Source organism: Phoxinus phoxinus (genome assembly GCF_949152265.1).
Source record: "Phoxinus phoxinus genome assembly, chromosome: 20".
Taxonomy (NCBI): domain Eukaryota; kingdom Metazoa; phylum Chordata; class Actinopteri; order Cypriniformes; family Leuciscidae; genus Phoxinus; species Phoxinus phoxinus.
The window spans coordinates 26,032,592-26,057,969 of NC_136895.1; the positions used below are offsets into that span (position 1 = coordinate 26,032,592).

The 25,378-nt window shown below is 39.2% G+C and overlaps 3 protein-coding genes across 4 annotated transcripts; 1 reads left to right on the plus strand and 2 right to left on the minus strand.

The window, feature by feature from the left end:
• Positions 1–830: 830 nt before the first annotated feature.
• On the minus strand, positions 831–2,131 carry LOC306988231 (uncharacterized protein; the record flags this gene model as incomplete). The annotated part of the gene is made up of 4 exons (XM_079593038.1): positions 1,799–2,131; positions 1,346–1,636; positions 1,115–1,249; positions 831–928 (listed from the first exon to the last, which is right to left on the minus strand). The coding sequence occupies exons 1-4, from the start codon at positions 2,091–2,093 to the stop codon at positions 831–833; spliced, it is 819 nt and encodes a 272-aa protein (XP_079449164.1). The 5' UTR covers positions 2,094–2,131.
• Positions 2,132–8,157: 6,026 nt separating this feature from the next.
• LOC306988839 (uncharacterized protein) lies at positions 8,158–19,439 on the minus strand. Of its 2 annotated transcripts, none has more exons than XM_079593998.1 (4): positions 19,286–19,439; positions 17,775–18,098; positions 9,168–9,290; positions 8,158–9,014 (listed from the first exon to the last, which is right to left on the minus strand). In XM_079593998.1, exons 1-3 carry the CDS (start codon positions 19,407–19,409, stop codon positions 9,205–9,207), a joined length of 534 nt encoding a protein of 177 aa, XP_079450124.1. In that variant the 5' UTR covers positions 19,410–19,439; the 3' UTR covers positions 8,158–9,014; positions 9,168–9,204. The 2 variants fall into 2 exon arrangements, with proteins under 2 accessions (XP_079450124.1, XP_079450125.1); XM_079593999.1 differs by having other exon boundaries at positions 8,733–9,014; positions 19,337–19,439.
• Positions 19,440–22,971: 3,532 nt separating this feature from the next.
• On the plus strand, positions 22,972–24,110 carry LOC306988484 (SLAM family member 5-like). Its single transcript, XM_079593488.1, has 3 exons — positions 22,972–23,325; positions 23,438–23,728; positions 23,821–24,110. The coding sequence occupies exons 1-3, from the start codon at positions 23,031–23,033 to the stop codon at positions 23,970–23,972; spliced, it is 738 nt and encodes a 245-aa protein (XP_079449614.1). The 5' UTR covers positions 22,972–23,030; the 3' UTR covers positions 23,973–24,110.
• Positions 24,111–25,378: the final 1,268 nt, after the last annotated feature.

The following is a 25,378-nucleotide window of genomic DNA, read 5'->3' on the forward strand; positions in this document are numbered from 1 at the left end:
ATGTTACATTTAATGTTGTTAAATTAATGTTTATTGCATTTTAAAAATTCATGATGTGTCACCATGATGGTGTTTAGTGTTTGTGTGAATGACACTGTGCAGCTTCTATATATTGGTATTAACTTTTGTGTGGAAAAGCTGCTTGTGATGAGCTTTGATTGATCATGTGACTCTCATATCTGATGTGGTTGGTGGTTATCAGTGTATTACAATGGTACAAAACAGATATTAATACTTAAATAGGTTAGTAAATTAACTTTATATCAGATAATGAAATACGGTTTATTACTGTAAATTTTAAGTTAATTATGTAAAACCTAAAATGTTGCTACTGTATTTTAAACGTTAAATTTCTGGCAACCACAGCTGCCGGTATTTTACCGTAAATTGAACAGATTTTTTTTTACAATGTGTATTAAGAGAGTAAATGTTGAAAAGAAGGAAATGTTGCTTCAAATATGTAGAAAAATTAATTACTTTATCTTTTCTGGAACTATTATGTTCCTATAGAGCAACTTAAATGAGGAATCTTACCAATTTCTGTGTGTTTCTTTTGTGGAATGTCGTATCAGCGTACGTGATCTCTTTATCAGGAGTCTCAAAAGTTTCTAAAACAACAATAATAGATGTATTAATAACAAAACACAATCTTAACTAGATCTGTTTATTTTACAATATGTTATTATTAGGGCTGCCAGAGTTAAAGCATTAACATGCAATTCAATATTTGAAACAAGCGAGATAATCAGTGACCAAGAAAACCAAAACTGAACGGAGCGGAGATACATGAACTAAATAAAACAGAATATAAAAGTCCCCAAACAAGACAATTACAGGGCTGTTGAATGCCTCATTCTGATTGGTTGATGAATATTCCAATGTGTCTTTTCATTTTCCAGTAAATCCACTGTTAAAGTAGTTCCATAGCCTACAATATCAAATGAACCAGTGCCCACAAAGACACTGACTAAGTCAATAAACGAAACCAACAATAGGATACAAATGTGAAGCTATTTACATGTTTCCCCACTTACACACACACACAGACAGAATACATATTTTTGATAAAATATTTTGCAACTGAAAAGCAACATGTCATTTAGGTTACACTTGCCTTCTATATCAGTTTGTCCGAGTTTCCTGCAGACGCAGATGATCCCAAATCCTGCAACACTCATCAGAGATCCAGCAGCAGAGATCAACACTATCAGAGACACTGGAGAGAGGGAAAAAGACTGTTCATCCAGCTCTGTAATATAAATAAGTGAATGTGTCAGTCTGATGTACAACAGAAGACAGAGATCAGGTCAGTAAATACACACATATATGATCAGTGCTGTGGTACCTGCACATGTGTGGCAGAGTGTGTTGATGTCCAGATGTGTGGTCTGGTTGCTGATGGGATTGTTCAGCACACAGCTGTAGGTGTTTTTATCCTGATATTCCACCTCCAGAGGTAGAGAGAGACTGATGCTGAGATCACACACACTGATGCTGGACAATACACTGATTCCTGCGTACCAGGAGAGAGTCGCATCACACACATTCAACACTGATGAACACACCAGTGAACATGAAGATGATGATGAAGATAAACAGTGTGAAGAGTTACTGATGACAGGAACAGGAAGATGAGCTGAGAAACATGGGAAGATAAACAGACATATAAATAAATCTACACAACAATTTCCAGTACAGTGTATTGAGTGTTTTTACAGTATATTACCTCTAACTTTTAATTAAATACGTTGATATAAAACAAGTGTAAAAGACAGGAGGACAAATGATCTCTACTCACCATAGACAGAAACACTGAATGTTTTTGAAGTTATTTTCGCTCCCCTTATCTCCAGTTGATAAACTCCAGTGTGTTCAGTTGTGGTGTGTGTGATGGTCAGAGATCCAGTTTGATTGTCCAGCTTCAGTCTGTCTCTGAATCTCCCATCAGGAACATCATCATATGTGGAGAAGACTCTGTTCTCAATGCTTATTTTAGCTATCGGAGAGTTTTCAGCTCCATATTTCCACAGTATATCGTCGTCTTCATGTATTTCATTAACATAAGTGTGTAGAGTGACCGAATCTCCCTCCATCACTGACACTGACTGTATTTCATTTGTCTCAGTGCCAAACACATCTGGATAACATAAAGAGGTTTTGTTGGTTTATAAATCCTGAAATCAGCTGTAGTCTTTATTATTTTCATGTGAACTGAAGAACATTCACAACAGCAGCAGAAACACAAAATGAAAGGTGAGATATGACAGACATATCAAAAAGTGTGAGGCTTTGATCTAAAGATCTGCATTTATATAGCGCTTTAACAGACCCATGGCCACCAAAGCGCTTTACATAATGCCTCACATTCACTCATTCATACACCGACAGCGGTGTCAGCCGTGAAAGGCGCCATCCAGCTCATCGGGAGCAGCTGGGGTTAGGTGTCTTGCTCATGGACACCTCGACACTTGGTCAGGTGGAACCGGGGATAAAACCACCAATCTTCCGGTTTGTAGACAACCTACATGAACCACTGAACCACTGCCGCCTCTTTTTATTTGTTTTAAATGTTTCTGCTGTACAGCAAAATCAAGTTTAAAAAGTTGATGTAGCAACATTGACATCCGGACAGGTGCTTATCAAATTTAGTGAATCGTGATTTCTTGCAAACACTTCATTCGTTGTGTGAACAAACAAGAGGTCTCTGTCTCTTTCTCCATTACACACACACAAAGAGACACGTAACACGACACCCCAAAAATTCCAAGGAACACACGTGACAGAACACCCACGTCTCCAGAGAGATACGCACACACACACAAGAGACTTTTCTTCAAACGAATCATATTTAAAACATTACCAAATGTATTATGTGTTGCCATTTATATGTCATGACAGTTTTGGGATTTAATGTAAGTTTTAATGTGTATTAATCAAAATCTAAATGCTTCTAATCTGTATATCTTATGTAACTTCGTTATCATATAATCCAACCTGAATGTGTTTGATACCATTTTAAATCTTGAGACCTAACGGAGTTGAATCTCGATAATAGACTGCAATGATATGATTATTACTAGATGAATCCTTTTTAGTCATAGAAATGACTAAGGCAAAGCTCTGTCATAAACTACACAGACTGGGGTCTTCTGGCAGGACAAAGAAGATTCTCCCGCTCCCAGATCACTGAAGGTGATTGGACAACGCGCCGAACGAAGGAGTGACCCATACAGTCTTTAAAGGAAAGAGCAAAGCTCTTCCTGCGCTCTCTTGCTCTGCGCTTCCTGCCTTCATCACTGCTCATCATGTGACGTCTCCGATCTAAACTCCCTCACGGAGTTCCCTGCTTTTATTTTCTTTATAAAGTTCCTTTTGTGCCATTTTCAAATTCTCCTTTGGTCGTTTCCACCTACGAGTCGAACGAACGGAGCCTGAATTCCTTCAGCAACTTCACTTTCAACCAGCATTCAAAGCTCCCGCGGAAACGTGCTCTGGCAACGAGCACGCGCCCTGCTCCGAAACGACACGGGAGAACGCGCCTCAGACACGAGAACACGCGCATGCTGGACACAGCTCATCACACACAAACGAACCTTTTTTGCAAGTATCAAACTCTGACGAGTGTTAATGTTTTAAGGTTTGTTTTGATTGATGTCTCTCTCAAAGGTCTGTGATGTTTGCTGTTCTATGGTCACACGTGACCATTCTCTCTCTCTCTCTCATCCTCTCTTTATCTCTCTCTCTCTGTCCCGCAATCAAATCGAGCGCGGGCCCCATAGCGCCCCTCCCCAACTCTCTATAACTCTCCTTCTCTCATCAGCTGTTACCCGTTTTTGTCTTGTCTGTTTAATGTAAGTAACTGTACATAGACGTATAAAACCTATAATCACTATGTGTAATCCGTTATACTCTGTAGTTTGCATTTATTAAAACAATGTATTCAAGACTGTGTCTGTGAAAAACGCTCGTAAAACCACAAACGTCAATGAGGTAGATTATAGCTACCGCGCTCCCTGTTCACTACATTAAGTAGTTTTAATTTCATAAACACCAGAAATATTAATGTTCACGGCCAGAAGGTTGGTGTTTCTTGGAGTTTATAAGGAAGGATAACTTTATTGAGAGATTAATCACTTAATCTAATCGTTGGTCGCTGGACGAACAACGATCTGATAATTACATTGATTTCCCTTAAAGATTATCTCGCAATCGAGGTTAAGTAGGATTATTGATATATGAATGAGGAATTATAATTCGTTGTGATTGATTATTCATATATTCATATAATCCACCTTCACTTTCGACAATTTAATGTAACTGAAGTATGCAAAATATTAATCATATTCATGATTAGTTATTAAAATTCCCTATGGATCATTTGAGCTAATTCATCCGGACCCAGAGTCCGAAGCATAAGGCATATAGATTACATTGACTTGTGCTAGATATTTTATAAGGCGCTTAGATGAGATGTCTCTCATGCTCTCGGGGTCCCTGCACATTTTGACAAATGAGTTTTGTAGCTGTATTTAAAAACTTGTATTTTTAAAAATGTATATTTTTTTAAAGGATAAAAATCGCCTGATATTTGAAAGCAAAGTTTTGGCTTTCTGAGCCTCCATGCAGATCATAAACGGAGACCTTTACATTCACTAGAGATTTCCATTACTTTAAGTTTTGACATTTTATTTTTATGACATTTCTAGAGCTGGACATTTCATTGTCTTCAACAGAGACTTCAAAGAAAGATCTCACAATATTCATAATCCATTTGTACAGGTAGTATAGCCATCGAAAATAGCAGCTTTTTCACTAAATTAAACCAAAACATATATTTATAACTTACCGATCAGACGGCACAAGCACAAACAGAACAATGAAAACATGTGAAACATTTTCTCCAGTAGTTCAGTGTCTGATGAAACTATCTCCTGAAACCCTCGATCTGGTGTGAATCCTCCCACAACAGTTTGACCTTCCCTGTTTCACACATCGTATTTGCACATTATATAATGTTAGTTCATCTGTTATTAAGATTTTAACTGTTCATAATGAATTCTTTATTTTTGACATTTAAAATACTCTTTGTAACTGTCTGACTGTTAAATGGCTAAAAGTAGAAGTTTATTGTGTGAATTGTGTATAAACTACATTTCATGGTAAAATAGAGCCTAACTGAAGTGATTTTAAAATGGTTGTGTATATTTGTGTATGTATTCAATTCTCAGTGAACGGAAAACTAAAATAAATAGTTAAACCCGTCTGCCATCTCACAGTATCAGTTTTACTGAAGTTCATCTTCTGAGTCAAACTGAACCTCTGACTCTTGTCATCAGCACACACTCTTCACACTGTTCAACATTATCGTTCACTGGTGTGTTCAGTGTTAAATTATTCCAGAATAACACTACACATTAATCTACAGGTTTTTTTTTATATACATAGAAGCGTGTAAGGGAATGATACATTTTTAGTTTGTAAATATACAATGCATAAACTCAACAGTAAAAACATGAATCACAAAGACACAATGTTACAGGTTACAACACATTTGTTACAAGAAAGTACAAAGACAAACATTCACTTCTACATGTCAACAGGATGAACATTTAGTAGCCTGTACAGGGCCGAACCGGACTCTGAGCCCTAAGATTTTAAGCGCTGAAGAAAATCAACTAAATAAATAAATAAATACTTGAACTGCAATTTAATATGATATGAATAGGATACTGATAAAAAAAAAATTAAAATAAATATGAAGTGGTAATAAACTAACAAATCTGTAAAAAAATAAAAAATCACGAGAATTAAACAAATGGACATAAAAGTGCAATAAACTATAGCCTCTTTCCATTTTTGAGCACTGGAAAATGACATATGGCTAAATAAACTTAAATTATTGCAATTCATGACTACAGTTCATGGTTTATTTTAAAAGAAGACACTTCGGTTTTTTGGTCAAGTATAAAAAATATATAAATCAAAATTAGTTTGAAAGAAGATACACTGCGCTTAACTTGCTGTGTAACAGAAGCAGAACAGCCCACATTATAAGCATCGCCAGTAAAGAGGTTAAAGGAGAGTTTAAGGGGCAAATGCTAATGGTAAAACTAATACCTATGGTAATCTGGTAATCATGCATAATTGACATGTTATGGTAATGTATCAGCAGGCAGTGTTTAAATTAGTGTTAAAAACATATGTTGAGTATTACTGTGGGGTTTTTTTTTCACGTTCTTGTCAACTTTATTATCAAAACACAAAAAAATCATGCTTCATTTAAAATCTCTAAAAAACTTACTCTCAATTCATCTCAATCTCATAAAGCGTCATTACAATCTTCCAAGCTGTCTAAATGTATATCATCTCAGTTGGAGTGCCCTCGATAGCGCCAGAGTGCACTCCACCCCGGACTATTGCCACACCATCTCTGACTACATTACCCATAACTGTCGGGACTAATAAACCATGATTGTCATCAGCTGTTCCTCATAGCCTTGTTAACTCTGTGTACATAAGCCTGTTTGAGGTTTTGTTGGCTGTTCACACTGCATCTCTGAGCATTGTCTCTGGTTTCCATTATCTCTTGGTTTTGGATTTCTTGCCTGTCCTGTGGATTATTATTTTGCCTTTGACCCCTGCCTGTTTGGACTGCCTTCCTGTGCTTAGATTATGATTCTGGATTACTCAATAAAAGCTGCATTTGGATCTCAACCTATATATATATATTAGCGCTGGGTGAATTAACGCGTTAATTAGATTAATTTGAAATGTGTAATTTGAGATGATTAATTTAAACACATGAAAAAAAAAAAATAACAGAATTCACCTTTTGCTAAGCCCCGCCCCCCTTAGTTACTGTTGCTACATCAGATAAAGTTGTATTTATTAGCAGCGTGTGCTAGCGTATCAACAATTAGGGTAGAGAACCGAAATCATGACCTAAAACTGCATAAAACTGTCTAACTAGTATAACTTCACAGTAAGGTTAAAAGCTAAATTTATCTTAGAGACAAAAGTGTGTTGTTGATCCTTCAGGGGTTTAGCTGACTGTGAGGACGTCCACACAGTTTAATCCAAAAACGACACTTGTCAGGATTTGACTTCGGTTTTGGGAAGGGAAAAAAACGGATAATTTGATCAAAAAACATATTTTTGATAAAACTACGACGGTAATAGCCTGCCGAGACCAAAAATATGAGACGCCTGTGTTAAAGTCAATGGAGCGCTGTGAAAAAGTGTTAGACCTCTGTGGGAGCTCGTTCTTGGCTGCGCTGTGATTGGTCAATCTACATTCTAGGGTGTGGCTTAGCCAAAGGCGAATTGACGCAGCACTTGTTTTGTCTCGTTTTAATAACTTTTAATTACTTTTTAATAACTTGTAAGTGTGCCGAACTAAGTCACCCTGTCATGATGGAAAAGGACAAGGATGGAGTTTTAGGAGGAAAAAAGTTGCCTGATGAGGAATGTTTGCATTTTAAAAGTTGCCTGATGGCGCGTTTGACAAAACAAAGATGCTGTGTACAATTAGCAAAGCTGAATTCGAATACCACAGAAGCTGGAAAATGGTATTTTTAGTTTTTTGGCCGAAATCGGAAAAAGGCCGAAAATATAAGTTCGGCGATCAGGTTTCATTCTCGCACAGCTTGTTTAGTAACTCCACGAGTCTTTTCTGCTCCGTGTGTGTGCCGCGCTCTCTGTTCCGCGCGTGTGTGTTTGTCGGCGCGCTGCGCTCTCTGCTCAATGTTCCGCTCCGTGTTTGCGCTGCACGTTCGTCATTCACGGCCCAAACGCTCCAATCATGTACCGATCACTCACTGGAAAAGCAAAGTCCGCTCAAATAACGTGAAATTTCTCAGTAGACTTCTGTTCGCAATAGCTCTACTGAGCTGGTAGCCATAATGGGCAACAATGGTAAAATCACCTGCTCTGATCACATGCTGTAATTCATGGTAATCACATGATCACATGGTAATAATAGCTTTGTAGGACTATACTTTATTTTGATAATTAGTTAAAAAATAGTAAATCTGAGTATGTTGCATAGAACTGAATGAAGAATAATATATTGATGTTTAATATTATTTTAGGGCTATTCTCTGTCCAATTTTTGTGGACATTTTTCTTTTTCTTTGTTTTAATTTTTTTTCTGTTTTTCTAGGTGATTCTACGTTTAAATATTGATGATTACAAGCTTGGGGGAAATGCCATTAATTTCGATTAATCACAGCAAATTGTGTGATTAACTAGTTCATGTTTTTAATCGATTCCCAGCCCCAATATATATATATATATCCTTTTAACCTCAAATTAATACAGTGAAAACACTAAATATAGGCTACTGCAAATTAACCATTTACTGAAATAAAATAGTAAAGGATCAAGTTTCAGTTTTTTGTAAAAAATGTAAAATAATAATTATGCAAATAATCAATAGGAATAATACAAAATAATCAAATTCACAGATAACTCCCAAAAAGATCAATTACACATTATAATAGGTCTCTTTTCACTTTTTTTTAGGTATATAACTTTTATATGTGATTCCCCAAACTCTTTCTCAACACTCAAAGGACTCTTCAATCAAATACTAATCCGGCAATGTGAGCTCATCCTTCAATTTACTCAATATGAAAGTATTTCACGTTGCAGGCCTGATTGATGCTGGGGTATGTTGTGGTAAAAAAAAAAAGGCCTCTTTACTTAACATGGAGCAAACAATTAAAAAATACCTTAAAGTAAGCAGAGTGTATTTTACTTCCCGGGGTTAAATGTCCATCAAACCCACGATCGCTGTGATTTCCCCGGCCAAAGGAATTGCGAGCACTCCCGTTAATTCAGAAGATTATCTGGAATCATGCTCGTCGGAAACTGCAACAAATCCTCGCGCTGGCGACTCGCCAACTGAACACACAATCCATCCGAGCAAGATAGACACTGTTCAGTCTCTGGACACCAGGGGTGCCCAATCCTGTTCCTGCCGATCGACTGTCCTGCACAGTTCATCTCCAACCCTAATCAAATACACCAGCCTTTCATTTTCAAGTGATCCTGAAGATCACCTCTTTGAAAAACAAATACATACTTTAACATATTTCGAAACATTCTATTTTACACAATAAATCTCATATTTACACTTTGTATAATCAGCTGTACGTTATACTTGCCATTTTCTTTTACTGGTGTATATCTCCTGTAGCGATTTTAAATGACAGCAGCGACTACAGTCACAAACAGCAGAACAACAGCAGCACTTATTCCTGCTACAGCAGCTGAAGGTAAACTTGGATCTGGAACAGATGAAGACACACAGTCATTATTACTAGAGATCGACTGGTAATTGATTTACCAATACTGTTGACTGATATTTACATCTTTATCTTCTTCTATTTACAGTAAAAAGCTCCATTATATTAATTTTTAACTTGTAAATTTTGTTTTTGAGCAAACAGCATCAGCTCTGTGAGCTTATCAGAAAACAACATTGACAGGAAAACTCTTGAGTAATTGTCCTCAAAACTATCAGAAATCAAGAGTGAGAAGAAGTAAGGTACACACGTGAATGTTTATGTTAGTACACTTCACCAAAACCTTGTTCTTGTTGTGAGTTTGTGGTCAAATGGTTGGAAAAATCAAGCATAGCGTCAGTTCTACCAGAAAGACTCGGGAGATAAATTGATATAACGGCGTATATTTATTAACAGCCCAGCAAGCATGAATTTATAAAGTTCTTTGGCGTAGGCCCCGTCCTTAGAGAGCAATGCGAGGGTAGCGGAATCTGCATATCCTGCCTGAAGACGAAGGCAGGGGCGCAGCCGACCCCCAAAGATAGGTGGAGGAATAATTCCACCGGGACGGAGCCCACCCCCAAAGAACTGAGAGTAAGTATACCCACCGGTTGAGCATCCTGCAGATCCTGAAACGAGAAAGAAAAGTTAGAAAAAAATAGCGTGATAAAAGCAATATAGTGGGTGAGTACGATATATATATATATATATATATTATTTTTTTTTTATGCATTGTTAAGATGCCTATAGACGCGGCCGCGATGGACCATTAGACCGTGATGGCTGTACATGAACATGGTGAAACAGACAACATAGAGACAAGGTCCGATGGACCACGCACAGAAGCCATAATAGCGCAAGGTCAAGATGACCACATAAAGACGGGGCCACGATGGACCACTTGACCACGATGGGCCGCACATAAAAGCCGATGAGGCGCCAGGTCATGCTAGACCACATAAACACAAGGTCATGCTTGACCACAGGCCATGATATGCCACATAAACACAAGGTCATGCTTGACCACAGGCCATGATAGACCACATAAACACAAGGTCATGCTTGACCACAAGGCCGGCTTCGACCCCACATAGCAAGGCCGCGATGGACCAACATACCTCGAGGGCACACACAGACAAGCCACATTGGCCACACGGCCATGATAGACCACATAAAAGCAGGGCCACAATGGCCACGAGACCGCGGTGGGTCACACACAGGACAGGCCGCGATAGACCACCTGGCCATTGGACCACATAAAACCAAGGCCGCGATGGACCACAAGGCCATGATGGCCGCATAAGGGACAAGGCCACGGTAGGCCACACGGCCATGGTAGACCACAGAGACGAGACCGCTTAGGAGCCACAACGGCCGCTAATGCCACATGAATATGAACCTATAAGACGAGGCTACTAAGCCACACAAAACAGCAGCCGCGATGGGCCGCACATAGGACAAGGCCACTAAGGCCACACGTAGACGGCTAAACAGACACGACCGTTAGGCCACATGAAACCAAGACCTCTATAGGTCACTAGACCACGATGGGCCTTGGAGGACAAGGCCACGGTAGGCCACACGGCCATGGGAGACCACAGACACGAGACCGCTTAGGAGCCACAACGGCCGCTAATGCCACACAGAGACGAGCCTATAAGACGAGGCAACTAAGCCACATGAAACCGAGGCCACGATGGACCACAGACCACGATGGGCCACACATAGGACAAGGCCACGATAGGCCACACGGCCATGATAGACCACACTGAACAAAGGCCGCGATGGGCCCGGCCACGAATGGCCACGCACAGGACAGGGCAGCAATGAGCTACGAGCCGCTAAAGGCCACACATAGACGGGCTAAACATAGACACGGCCATAAAGCCACATGAAACCACGACCTCTAGAGGTCACTAGACCACAATGGCCTTGCAGGACAAGGCCACGGTAGGCCACACGGCCATGGGAGACCACAGAGACGAGACCGCTTAGGAGCCACAACGGCCGCTAATGCCACACAAAAGACAAGTTTCACAAGACAAGGCCGCTAGGCCACACGAACCAGGCCGCGATGGACCATGAGGACAAGGCCACGATAGGCCACACAGAACATGGCTATGACCGCCTACTTGGGACAAGACCGAGCTCAGCCACTAGGCTGATCACACAGATCACACAGAGACGAGAGACAGGCTGAACGGCCACACAAAACGGAGTTGCAAACACATAGAGACAGACATGATGTGGCTTATCAAATGATGGGAATTAGCTGCTGCTCGGTAAGTAAGTGATGTACAACCGAGACACCACCACCAGTATTTGCATTAGGATTTACCTGGATCGTTACTGGAGAGCTTGCTGAGCTTCAAGGATGATTTTAGAACCGGTTCTTATATAGGATTCGAAAGCAGAGGAAGACCATCTTCCCATGATCTTAATGGCTGATGTAGAAACTCCTCGTTCAGCTGCTGTAGTGGCTGCCCCAATTCTGAAGGAGTGACCAGTATAGAGAAGGGGATAGATGGCAGCTTTTGAGGACAGCAACTAAATGAGCCCTGAACCAGGCTTTAGATAGAGGTGCTTCATTAGGTTGGGTAACAGGGGGAGTGATCTGAGAACTTGGGCAGATTTTAAGGAATTTAATCATAGATGAGAAGGAACAGAATTTATTGCTAATTTTGGAAATTGTTAATGTGATAACAGAACTTGAATTCTAGAATACATTTAGCAAAGTTACAACACTCAAAAGGTCGACCATGGAAGATTTTCATTTAACAAGATTGCTTTAAGGACTACGACAAATGCTGAGCGGCATTTCTCCTGGGTTAGTGGCATCACAAACCCTAAAATTACATAAATTCAGTCCCCCCGATATGATTTATAGATATCAAAACAGAATGAGCAAATCAATGACTAGAAGATAACTACGCATAAGCTGCGTAATCATGAACTAACCATCCTGAAGTGAGATCTACATGTTTACACTTCTTGGGTCTCTCCATCTTTGACTGACTCGGATTTGAACAAGCTAAAAGTTTTGAGATTTGTCTGTGAGGGGTAAGTTTCGAAGCTGTAGTACGAGCTGTTGAAACTCCGCCCCCTGTGCTGGGAGCAGTAGCCTGACTGCATCCGAGGGATAGACAAACTGTGTGCTTCACTCACCCTCAATGATGATTCCGGCATCAATAAAAAAATATCTGTGGGGCTTTGTGAGCCAAAACCCCTCGCACGCACCCTGGGGACACCGGAGACCTACCACACATAAATTTTGTAATTGTAGATGAGGAAGGAACAACCGGCCATGATCAGGATGGGAATAAGAGGAATCTGAAAAGATAAGTGAAACATTATAACAAATACTGCAGAGTCTGAGCTTTAAAGGTGTTGGGAAACACTCCTTTAGTGAAATATGGTCTAGCTGGATTGACTTAAATACATGATCTCTGTTAGAGGAGGGCAGGGTGATGGATCCGGGTTGCTGAAGGGTGAAGCCATCTGAAGCCTGAAGACTAAAACTTGAAAGCACGTAGATATGGCATTGCAGTGGCCAGGAATGAGCGCGACCTTAATCATGAAATTAGAGACTACTGATTGCCAGATAAACATTCAGAAATAGAATGACCGCCTGACAAGATCTGCCTTAGTGACGCAACAGAGCTTCGTTAGCACATACAAGTTTTACCACGACTTCGACCCAAAAGGACATTAGCAGCCGCTATAGGATAATTCTGTGAAGCGTGGATGAACGAAGCCGGAGTAGGCTTGGTAATATGTCTGACCTTAGCTGTTCCACATGCCCAAATCTGAGATTGGACATGCACCTTCGTCTAGCTGAATCGGGTCGCTTAATTCACCACAGTGGGCCAGCGTTAACAGACAAGATAGATGACCTGCTTAGAATAGAGATACTCATAGTGAATTTTCGATGACCGAGCAGAAAGCATATACTAGTGGTGTCAACAATAATAGATTCGGTGATGCATTGCAATGTGGGGCATGCACGATTCAGCATCAATGCGGCAAAGTGCCATAATCGATTATTTCGCCGTTTATTTTCTGGCCTTGGGTTAAACAATAAAGTTGAGAAGTTTCAATTACTTCCGGGGGCATAACAACAACAATCAAAATGGCTGAGTGGAGGGAGATGACCGCGATAGACGGGTAATTAAAAATCGCACCCAGAGCTTGGAAAGCGGACATCTGGGCACATTTAGATCCTACGGAGTTAATGGGAAACGTGACAAAACTTACGCGATGTTTAAAACCTGCCACACTAAAATCAAGCACGTTGGCAATACAACAACAACAACAAAGTTGGCTGTTATTATTGCACTATTTAATTTCAAATGGTTCAGAAGCAGAGAGATGGGAAACATTTCTCGTTCAAAGCACTGAAGCAGTGATTTAGGTTTTCTTTTTCAGGTTTGAAAATGCCTTATCCGATACCCTGTACCATTCAATTTTATTTTGATTAATGACATTTATGTCAAAGATACAGAAGAGTGATAATACACACATAGCAGCCTATAAAATCTGTTGTTCAATATATGACTGCTTGTATTGCCTCATGACTGATGAAAAATTTGCCTTGTGTGCAGAATAATTTTGATGCATCGCAATGCGTCGTAGAATCGAATCATTACCTGGTGAAGCGAATTGTGAGGGCAGTGCCAATTTATTTATTTTAATAGCACTAAATCTTATTAATCTTAGTACGATACTTACCTGAAGTAAGGTAACGGTATACCGATAAAATACTACCTCGATACACTTGATATTGTGTTGTTGACTTGAGTGTAGAATACATTTTCAGCTGCACAGCATATACCTGACATTACTCTTGAGTTGCTCTTGTAGGAATTAAGTTTTATCCACGGCCGGGAGATGCTGGCCATGACAACCAAGTGAGTCCCTTGGATAGGAAAAAATATATTAACATTTAAATCATGCAGATAAGTAAAACATTGCACTTGAGTCTCTTGACTGTGATTTGTTTGGTGACACATGCTATCAGTGGATTAAAGTAGTCACCAGGAAAACGTTACAACGATTGTACCATATCTGTTATTGTAGATTTTATTTTTTTTTTTTGTATAAAACATTTGTTAGAGAATTTCCAGCACTTGTAAATGTATAATATACTGTCTTTGTACTTTACTACAGCGTATGCATAAATATAGTGACCAACTGTTCTCTTAAGCTAAGCTTTTTTCCTTTATAGATATGGTGGTCATATATTAACGTGAAAATTTAAATAGCCGGACATCTCTGTAAATGCCAAAGCTGATGAATTAAGAGAAGGCATAACGAGTTGAATTGGATACTGCTCCTTTAAGTGGAACGCACTCTCTGGTGAGTGGGCAGCCGGTATGAGACGAGAGCGCGAGCTTGAATATAGCATAAGTGTTAGCCGGTTAATATATATATATATATTTTTTTTTACTCTTATGCTGGTTTATTTCTATACAGTTGTCGTGAAGTATATGCGAACTGCCCATGTGTGCGTGGGATCGACGATGCTGAAAATACATTAACACCGCGCTGCCTGTGGGATATTGGTTAGTTGGATCTTGCTTACACATGCTGCAACCATTCAGCGAGCTATCCAGCCCTACTGTAAAGCGTTACAGTTTGTTGCGTTGAAGACTGCAATCTGTATCCGCAGTTTAAGAAAACTGCCACGTCACCACAGTCACGAATGAACTTCACCGCTGGTGAAGGAAGCAGCTGAGTAGCCAAATTATACTCACCTGAATGAAGTTTAAATGTTTGATCGTGAGTAAATGTTAACGTGGCTGCTGGAACCGCAAACGTGAGAACCGATTGAAAGCGTTGAAAGTGAAATTTGAACTTGAACTGAAAACCATGTTAGAGGATCGTCTCTCATGAGAGGAGTTTCCTGCACGCGTGTCCCGCACTCGCGCGCCGTCAAAGTTTGTAAAACCAACGGTATGATTTTGAGTTGGGAATGACTGGAATCGAGACGCGGGTGAGTACTTGGCAGCGTCAGCATCTGCGAACTCAGACGAGTGTAAGTACCGATCTTTTATACTGTGAGTGTTAGCACATGATTGGTTAGGAGAGAAGTAATACGTGGCACGCTGATTGAGTCTTCCTGGCAGAACCTACGCTGAAGCTGTCATTTCTGGCAGGTTAGTCAAGCTCGCATCAGCTGACTCTCAGCTAATTTACGTCTACCTATAGGAATACGACGCCTATCACTGTATACATACTGTATGTAAGCTCCTTCAGTATTATCAACAGCTATCGCGTTTCTCATGAGCTAATTATTACTCCCTCCATCCCCAGCTCCACCTCTCGCCCAGTCAGGATGTGTGCAGGGAGTTCTTGCCCAGAACAGAACCATATTACCGCCAATCTGAACTTTATGCTGATTGTCAGTTGTATTTGACGATAGTGGTCCTGACAGAACTAACAACCAATGGAAAAACATAGGGCCCTATCATACACCCTGCGCAATGCAGCGCCAAGCGCGACGCAAGTGTTTTTTTGCTAGTTTCAGTCCTATGCGGTTTTCATTTTCACATCCTGTGCCACGTTGTTTAAATAGCAAATACATTTGCGCCCATTTGTGTGCCCATGGGGCATGGGCTGCTAGTATCTGTTCAGACGCATTGTTGGCGCGTTGCTATTTTGAGGCAATTGAAATAGACTGCACCATTGCCTGACAAAAACCTTGTCTAAAGTCAATGGCGCAGTGTTTATTTATTTTTGTTATTTAAACAGCGCGTTAGTAGGCTAATGTGCGCCTATAGGCGGTTTCACAACGGGTGTACGCTCTGCTTATTACACACACAGGACACAGGACACAGGCAGCAGCACGCAAACATGCCAAATATAAAAAATAAAAGGATTAAAATGTAAAAGTTGTACGTAAAATGTTTCACTTTACGCCCAAAACACACCCATTATTCATTAAGAGAATAGAGTCAACCCTTTTAGACCATGCGCCGGGCTCGCAGACCATTTTTCCCGTCGTTAAACTAGCAAAAGTGGATTCGGACACACTCTAAGGCCCCGTTTACACGATAGGAAAACGCAGATATTTCTCTGCCTTTTGGCCTTTCATTTACACGAAAACGCCGTTTTTATCCCAGAAAACGATTATTTCTAAAAACTCCGGCCAAAGTGGAGATTTCTGAAAACGCCGGTTATATGTTGTCGTGTCAACTGGGAGAAACGGGGTTTTAGGTTCTCTCTTGTCGATTCTGAGGATTCTGATTGGCTTGCATGGCTTTATCCTTCTCCCTACAGTGCCGCCCATAGGTTTGGCATAGTTATAAAGGCGCTCGACGGCGTATTTATGCGGGTTGTGTGCACAATGTTATTATTGAAAACGGAGGGGGAGAAATATTAGTTTCTCTAAATACCCGGCTATGTGTAAATGTGGCCTAAGTGAACTTGCGCCGTGCGCTTTAGACCATGCGCTTAGATTGTTAAAATAGGGCCCAAAATGTTTTCAATCATACTGATTGTTACGTCCTGAGGACGTATTGTGTAACAAGTGTTTTTGATATTTTTGTCTCTCCCTCACTCTGCTTGCCTTGCAGTTAATCAGCCACACCTGATGCTCGTAAGGAGTGTTGTAGAGCTACCGCTATAAGAGAGCAGAGTGAACACTACTTGAGAGAGGTTCACTTCTCCCATGCACCAGACTTGTGTATTCCTGCAATTGAGTGTAAAACTGGCGTGTTGGCCTTGTGTATTGCAGTTAATTTGCACACCTTGTGGTTTGTGTGTGCTCTGGTGTCTAAACAGCATTATAATCCTTTTCCTATCCTTTTTTTATTTTCTCTTTTCTTTCTAAACATAGTTTCTGTATTAAAAGGTATTGTGTGTGTGTGTGTGTGTGAGTGTGTGAGTGTGTGTGTGTGTGTGTATATATATATATATATATATATTCTTTTTTTTTCTTTTTTTTTCTATGTTATGGGAAGCTGTAGGGAGATGGTGCCACTTTTTCTTTTGTAATATATTTATCTATTGGTTAGTCAGGGAGTGGAGGGAAGCATATGTTATTTTATTTTTTATACAGGTCTGTAAAGGTAATTATTTTTTTCTTCCACAAGTAAGTTTCCCCTTTTTGTTTGTTGTTTTGGCTAGATCTTCTCCTGAAGATTGAATGCTTCCATTTTCTTTGTTTAACTAAAATAAATAATTTTATTTTTGCATCCTCAAGTGGTTGGTTCACATTTCTGGGGCAGAGGACTGAAGGAAATTCTCCACTTTTACATTTCTACTCATTTTACCCTCTCCCAACCCTAGACTGGGAGAGCTTGTAACAAGACCTCACATTCCTTGGTGGCTTGTCCGGGATTAATATATAACTACAAATTTCACTTTAACAGTAAATGTGTTTTTGAAGAAATTATCTTTATACTGCATGTCAATTAATATACAGTTAAAAAAAATGCTTTTGAATGTGTAAAAATATCACTAAATGTGAATGCATAAATTACTCACCAACAGCCACACTGAAGATCTTTTTACTGTCGCTGCCGCTGATGATCTTCAGTATATATTCTCCAGAGTCTGTTATGTTGATGTTTGTGATGGTCAGAGATCCAGTCTGATGATCCAGCTTCAGTCTGTCTCTGAATCTCTCAGTGTCATTATTACACTGAACATCTGTACAGATCTTACTCAGATCTCCATTGATTAAAGCGATGCAAATGTCATAATAATACCATCTAATTCTCTCTTGTTGGTTTGTTTGAACACCAGTGTGTAGAGTGACTGAATCTCCCTCTGTCACTGACACTCGGTCTGTCTCAACACCAGAAGCTCCTGTAAAAGAAATGAACAGTTAATTATGAGCCAAACAACATTAAACAACAGGAAAGTACTGTGACAATGTTTTTCTACAGATCATAAAGAACATCATTGATTTACAGCAGGGATGCCCCAGCCTGTTCTCACGCAAATGCGTCTCTATAGCACGCAGTGTGTTTATCGTGCAATTTATACGCGAAAATGAGTTTTTACGTGGATATGATATGCAGTTTTGCGCGTGCATATGATACGCACTTAATTGCGTGATATACACACGCACCCCACACCACTAATCCTACCCAAGCGTATAATACACACGCACCCTACCCCACCCTAAACCCAACCATATGCTATCCATGTGTATACTATGCACGTAAAAACTCATTTTCGCGTATATATTACACGATAAACACACTGCGTGCTATATAGACGCATTTGGTGAGATCCAGCAGCAGCGATGCCCAATCCTGTTCATGGAGGAAACTCAACCTTCCTGCAGAGTTCAGATCTAATCCTGATCAAAAAACTGTCTGTAAATATCAAGAGCTCCTGAAGATCTTATTTTCTGCTTCAGTTGTTTGATCAAGGTTGGAGCTTCACAACAAGTTAGATCTCCAGGAACAGAATTGGGATCTACAGCCTGAGATCCAGCAGTGGTGTGACAATCTGAAGAATTTCAAAAAAACATTGTGCACAGAAAGTTCACTTCACAACTACAGTATTTTTGACACACACACACACACACACACACACACACGCATCACAAATCAGCCTATGAATCTCATCAATGGACAATCAACAAAATATTGAGATAAACAGATAAACTCTAAACATCACAAAACAAGCAACTAACATCACAACAAAACTACAGCAAAATAATAAAAGCAATTAATAAGAATAAAATAAACCAGTAAGACAATTCAGCTGCATTACTATTTCAAGACACAATGCATGCTATGTAGCTATTCATCGATGATGCAGCATTAAGCTTTCATTTCGTTTCATCATTATTGAGATTCATACGCTGATTATTGATGTATCTGTGACTTTGTGTCTGAATGATGCCACTCCCTTGAAAATGAGTTCGTGTGTTGATGTCTTACAATAGTCAAGTAAAAACGCACACAGCAGATAAATGCAGTTCTGAATGAATTAGCATGACAAGTCACTTTCGGTTTTACATATAAGCATTAATGTCTTACCGCGATCAAATAAACACCACAGAAATACGAGCCAAATAAGCTTCATTTTACCAGTTTTCCCAATAATTGTAGGTTTTGATTCAACGTCAAAGAGAAAGGTGAGTTGGACATCGGCGCTGCTCATGTGACCGGTCAGTGAGAGTTGCCGCTTGTGAAGGAGGAAGGGAGGGGGTGAAAACTGAGACGTGAACTCGAATAGAGGGTCTATCAAGATTTTCTTATATTTTTTTTGTAATGGATTGTCCTAAGTCATTATGTTCCTTATTAGATAAATTATTCTATAATTTCATATGGAAAAATAAATCACACAAAATGAAAAAGAAGGTTCTAAGAAATAATGTTGTTAGTGAAGGTCTTGGAGTTGTTGACTTTACCCTATTTAACCACGTGCTAAAAGTAAATTGGTTAAAAAGATCTGTTTAAAAAAATAGACTCTATATGGAACATATTTCATAATTTGTTTTTTAAGAAAGTTGGAGGTATTGAATTTGTGTTACAGTGCCCCCTCTCACTTGGTAAACTATCCATTAAATTAGCAAAAAAATTCACCAACAGGTTTTATTATCGTGGTTACTGGTTTACAAACATCATTTTTCACCTAACTGTTGTTTTATTTGGAACAATCAGAATATTATTTACAGAAACAAATCAATATTTTTTGAGAGATGGTATTTAAATAACATCTATATTGGTCAGTTGATGGATGACAATGGTCAGTTTTATTCCTTTTCAGAATTTTCTAATAAAAATTCGATTTTTTGATTTTCTGCAATAATAAGGAATTATAAATTAATTTAATAAATTAATAAACCTAGGTTTAGTAGTGGTGTGGGGTAGGTATGTACAGTATTATACGTTTGTGTATGATTAGTGGTGTGGGGTGCGTTGTGTGTATTACACGCAATAAAGCTTTGAGAATGGCCAGACGCACGGTCGAGAATGATAGCCAGGGTAAGAGTGTAAAATAGCTTTGACCAGTCTAGGGGCAGAGTCTAAGCAGGATGGTTAAATTGACAGAGCCTGCAAATCCCCAATTCTCTTTAGTGAAGTAATGGCCATGAGAGAAACCATCTTTTGAGTCAGAAGCTTGTCAGGCACTAGTCTCGCGTAGCCAGACCTTCAGACTGACGGCTGAAGGTCTGGAATTCATAGCAGCTTTCTTTGGCCACGGCTCCGCCCATAAGGCCGTTTGACTGACATGTCAAACAACCAATTACAGTTCGTTTTCGTTCAGCGTCACGTTTCGGGGCGTGGAAATGTCCCCACAACAACAGACCGGCGTGCAACAAGTCAGTCGGCATAGAAAATCAAAGAAGGAGAAGAAAACAAGCAGTAAGTCATTGATCTGTTTGTGCACGTATAACAACAATGGCGTCTAATCCTACGTTTAGCTGATCTTGATAAATGCTCATTGTCACTCATGTAAACACAACAGTTTTTCTTCCGCAATCACACGTCTGCACTTTGTTTCCCGGCGGACCGAAAATAAACGCGACACATGCGCCCCCCGGAAATCCGATAAAATTCAACCAATCAGATGACGACTTCGACATTCCTGAAGTGTTTCCAGTTAAGTGTACCATATGCATCAGACGTTTAGCCAACGTTCCGTGGGTGTGACGTCTGAGACTGAGACTAGTCAGGCACTGACTCTAGTGGTTCAAAAAGGAGTCTCATCTAGCCCCTCAAGGACTATGGCCAAGTCCCATGAAGGTATCTTTGCTCTGACGGGAGGCCTCAGTCGCCTCACTCCACGGACGAGGTGGGCAATCAGAGGGTGTTTCCCGACTGGAGCTCCATCAATCAGGGCTTGGCAAGCCGATATTGGGGCCACAAATACCATGAGAGTAGTGGGACATGCTGATAATTTTTCCTGCAGTAACGCCAGCACTGAAAGTACATGGTAGTGAACTGGGTCTGCACGGCGTACAGTACACCACTGGGGTTTGCAACAGAGCTAGTGATGCATCCTGGCAGTTTGTGTATGCGTGGTGACAAGGCTAGAACGAATGAAAGAACCCAATATTGTTAAGCTTCACCCCTGAAAGTGAACCTCGGGAACTTCCTGTTTTGTGGCAGAAGTTCTATATGAAAATATGTGTCCTTGAGATCTATTGTTACAAACGAATATTTGTGTTGGATCGGATAAATAATCATCTTGATCGTTAGTATCTTGAACTTGTACGTTCTGAGACCTGTACGGTTCAGGCCACTGAGATCTAAAATCGGACGCAACCCCCCATATTTTTTTGGAAACCATAAAGTACTGACTGTAATAGCCTGACTTTCTCTCTGGGAGGAAAACATGTACTATGGCCCCTTTTCCCAGAAGAGTTTATAGCTCTTAACAACAAATGCACCTGCTTTGTTTCATGGTAGTGGAGACCACACCGCTAGCTAGCTCTGTAACCCCTTTTTGTGTCTTTAAGACCCAATGAGAGATACTTGACAGTAATCTTTTGTTATCTCGAGATGACGAGAAAATTAAGCTGTGATAATGAGAAAGCAACTTTTATTATTTTGAGATCAAGAGAAAATTATAAATTATAATCCATGGTCTCTTTGGGCTTCCGTAAATGGCAATGTTAAATAATATATTTTTTCTTCTTCTATTGCTTTTTGTGTCTCAGTGTGAAACAATTTCTCGTCATGTTTCTGTAGATTAAAAAAGTTAAAACTCTTCACATATAAACAAACACACATTCACTGTATAGCCACTCTGACATATGAGATGTCGGTCCAAAAAACCCAGCAGGTTTCAGTTTGCCTCATAAGATGAACTTCTGTAAAAATGGTACTGTGAAATCAGACATGGTTTTAACTTTAACGTACATTAAATACTTTTTCTACTTTTTCCCATACACTATAATTGAGAACTAACTAAATATATATAGGCTATACACATTTTAAATCACTCTCTATTTTACAATGAAATGCAGTTTTGATATGACATATGTATAGCATGTGCATGTGTGTGTGTGTGTGTGTGTGTGTGTGTGTGTGTGTGTGTGTGTGTGTGTGTGTGTGTGTGTGTGTGTGCATTAGGAGGGTCAGACTCAGTCGGGGGAGGATTCATAAACTTGAGTTTGTTAAGATCTGTTGTGTTGTATTAATAGTCTTATTGGATCAGGCGTTTCACTGAACAGCTGCAAATGTTTCACGTGTTTATTTTGTTCTGTTTGTGCTTCTGCCGTCTGATCGGTAAGTTATACATATTTGTGACGTTTATTTACATATCAGAGTAATAAACTCCTGTGGCGGTTCAAATTATATTATTTTCTCATCCACTGTGATCAAATCTCTCTTGTTGTTTTAGAAATCTTGATTTCAATTATTACAAATGCAAATTACCCTCAAGCAATTAAAAAACAACAACACTAAAATCATTTTTTTATTATTCTGCTGTAATAATCAAACCCAAATGTAATGAGAATTCAATCATAATACATTTAATATAGTCATATAATTAAACTTGTACTTTCCAGTTGTAATTAATTTAACATATCATTTTTATTTTGCTCTACAGCTAAATGTTTTGAAATTATTAAAGATTAAAGATCAAATAATTGATTCACTCACGTCTGCCTGTTCAGACTTTTCATTTAGTTTGTAGTCTCTGCTGGTGTTAAAGGTTACAAACTGATCTCAGGCTTTCTAAACCAACATGACCATTAATCTGAAAACCTGTTCATGTTCTTCAGGTGTGTTTGCTGCCGATACAAATGAAATTCAGTCAGTGTCAGTGATGGAGGGAGATTTTGTCACTCTACACACTAATGTTACCAAAATACATGAAGACGACGACATACTGTGGAAATATGGAGCTGAAAACTCTCTGATAGCTAAAATCAGCAAAGAGAACCGAATCTCCTCCACATACGATGATGTTCCTGATGGGAGATTCAGAGACAGACTGAAGCTGGACAATCAAACTGGATCTCTGACCATCACACACACCACAACTGAACATACTGGAGTTTATCAACTGGAGTTAAATGGAGCGAAACTGACATCAAAAACATTCAGTGTTTCTGTCTATGGTGAGTATAGAGATCATTGTCCTGTTCTTCAATTATTCTTATTAAATTAACTTCTTCAGTACCAAATGTTTAAACATGTCCATATTTCTCTTTATTCTCTCATGTTTTCCAGCTCGTCTGCCTGTCCCTGTCATATTGAGAAACTCTTCAAATTGCTCTTCATCGTCATCTTCATGTTCATTGGTGTGTTCATCAGTGTTGAATGTGTGTGATGCGACTCTCTCCTGGTACGCAGGAATCAGTGTGTTGTCCAGCATCAGTGTGTGTGATCTCAGCATCAGTCTCTCTCTACCTCTGGAGGTGGAATATCAGGATAAAAACACCTACAGCTGTGTGCTGAACAATCCCATCAGCAACCAGACCACACATCTGGACATCAACACACTCTGCCACACATGTGCAGGTACAGCAGCACTGATGATATGAAGTCAGTGCTGATATTAGTGTTTATTAACTGATCTTATCTGATCTCACTTTGATGTTTTTATTCCTCAGATTCTGTCCACTGTTGTGGTCCTACTGAAGCTGTGATCCGATTGGTCCTCTCTGCTCTGGTGGGCGTGGCTACTGTGGTTGTTCTACTTTATGACATCAGATCCAGAAGAGCTGAACAAGATCAAGCACATATTCACACATTGGGACAATAAATGATGATGTCATTTCTCATTCTCAACTATTTCAATCTTTATCTTCATTATTTTTTATTAGCTTTATATATGAATCTGGTGGTATTGATGTTTATTAATTGGCATCTTTATCAATAAAATGTTCCCTCTCTGAGCTTCAAGAGTCTCCTGTAAATTGCATTACGTTTTTTTTTCCAGATCAGCAAGAAAATGAAATGGGGGGGGGGTAACTTTGCTTTCCATTTATTACTTAAAACTCACTTTAAGTACTCCGATACCACAGCACATGTTTCATTTCATAATTTTTCTCCAATATGATTGGTTCACATGTATAATTCTCTGTTATAAGGTAAAAGCAAGTTAGGATTCCTTGATACTTCCGCTTGTTGTTAAGCTCTTGAGGTTAGATATAACAAAACTAGACGGCTGTCTTGTTCCGTTTCCACTTTTGTTATATTCAGACACACTAACTCTGGGTCAAGTGTTGGGGACTTAGTATTCAAAAGCATATAAATGTTAATCCTGCAAGAAATAAAAATGTTAGTTATGATTAATTTCAAAAAACAGGAAATAGGAACCGACCTGTGATGGCGGCGACACAAACACATTCACTCACAAACCTGCACATCTCTCATGGATGTCTAAGTTTATTTAAGATAAGGAACGATTTCCATTTACTTCAAATTTATGCGAACTGTTATTAATATTCATATCATAGTAAATTGCAGTTCATATGAAATATAAATATTTATTTATTTATTTGCACTCTAATAGATTTTGGGTCGGCCCTGTACTGGCTACTCAATATCCTTATTGTTGACAAAAGTAAAAAAAAAATTGTATTTTCCTATAACAAATATGTTGTAACATAGTGCCTTTTGTGAAGCATTTTATAAAGATGCTGAATTTTATTTTTGCTTCTGAGTTTATGCATTTTTTTACGTATTTACAAAATAAGAATTTATTGTTCTGTGTTCCCTTACACACTCCTATATCTACAAAAAAAACCTGTAGATTCATGTGTAGTATTATTCTGGAATAAACACAGTTAATAATTCAACACTGAACACACAAGTGAATCCGGTAAATGTTGAACAGTGTGAAGAGTGTGTGCTGATGACAGGAGTCAGAGGTTCAGTTTGACTCAGAAGATGAACTTCAGTAAAACTGATACTGAGAGATGGCAGACGGGTTTAACTATTTATTTTAGTTTTTCCATACACTGAGAATTGAATACATATGCAAATAAACGCTTTTTTTAAAAAAAATCACTTCAGTTAGGCTCTATTTTACCATGAAATGTAGTTTATACACAATTCACACAATATACTTCTACTTTTAGCCATTTAACAGTCAGACAGTTACAAAGAGTATTTTAAATGACAAAAATAAAGAATACATTGAGAAGCGTTAAAGTCATATGGGCC

Excerpts from the sequence above, each read along its gene's own strand:
- LOC306988839 (XM_079593998.1), bottom strand. The coding sequence starts at position 19,409 with ATGAGCAGCGCCGATGTCCAACTCACCTTTCTCTTTGACGTTGAATCA. Across the intron at positions 18,099-19,285 it reads GTGGTGTTTATTTGATCGCG|GAGCTTCTGGTGTTGAGACA; the intron begins GTAAGACATTAA and ends TTTCTTTTACAG. Across the intron at positions 9,291-17,774 it reads GATCTTCAGTGTGGCTGTTG|ATCCAAGTTTACCTTCAGCT; the intron begins GTGAGTAATTTA and ends CATCTGTTCCAG.
- LOC306988484 (XM_079593488.1), top strand. The coding sequence starts at position 23,031 with ATGGAGGGAGATTTTGTCACTCTACACACTAATGTTACCAAAATACAT. Across the intron at positions 23,326-23,437 it reads ATTCAGTGTTTCTGTCTATG|CTCGTCTGCCTGTCCCTGTC; the intron begins GTGAGTATAGAG and ends CATGTTTTCCAG. Across the intron at positions 23,729-23,820 it reads ACTCTGCCACACATGTGCAG|ATTCTGTCCACTGTTGTGGT; the intron begins GTACAGCAGCAC and ends TTTATTCCTCAG.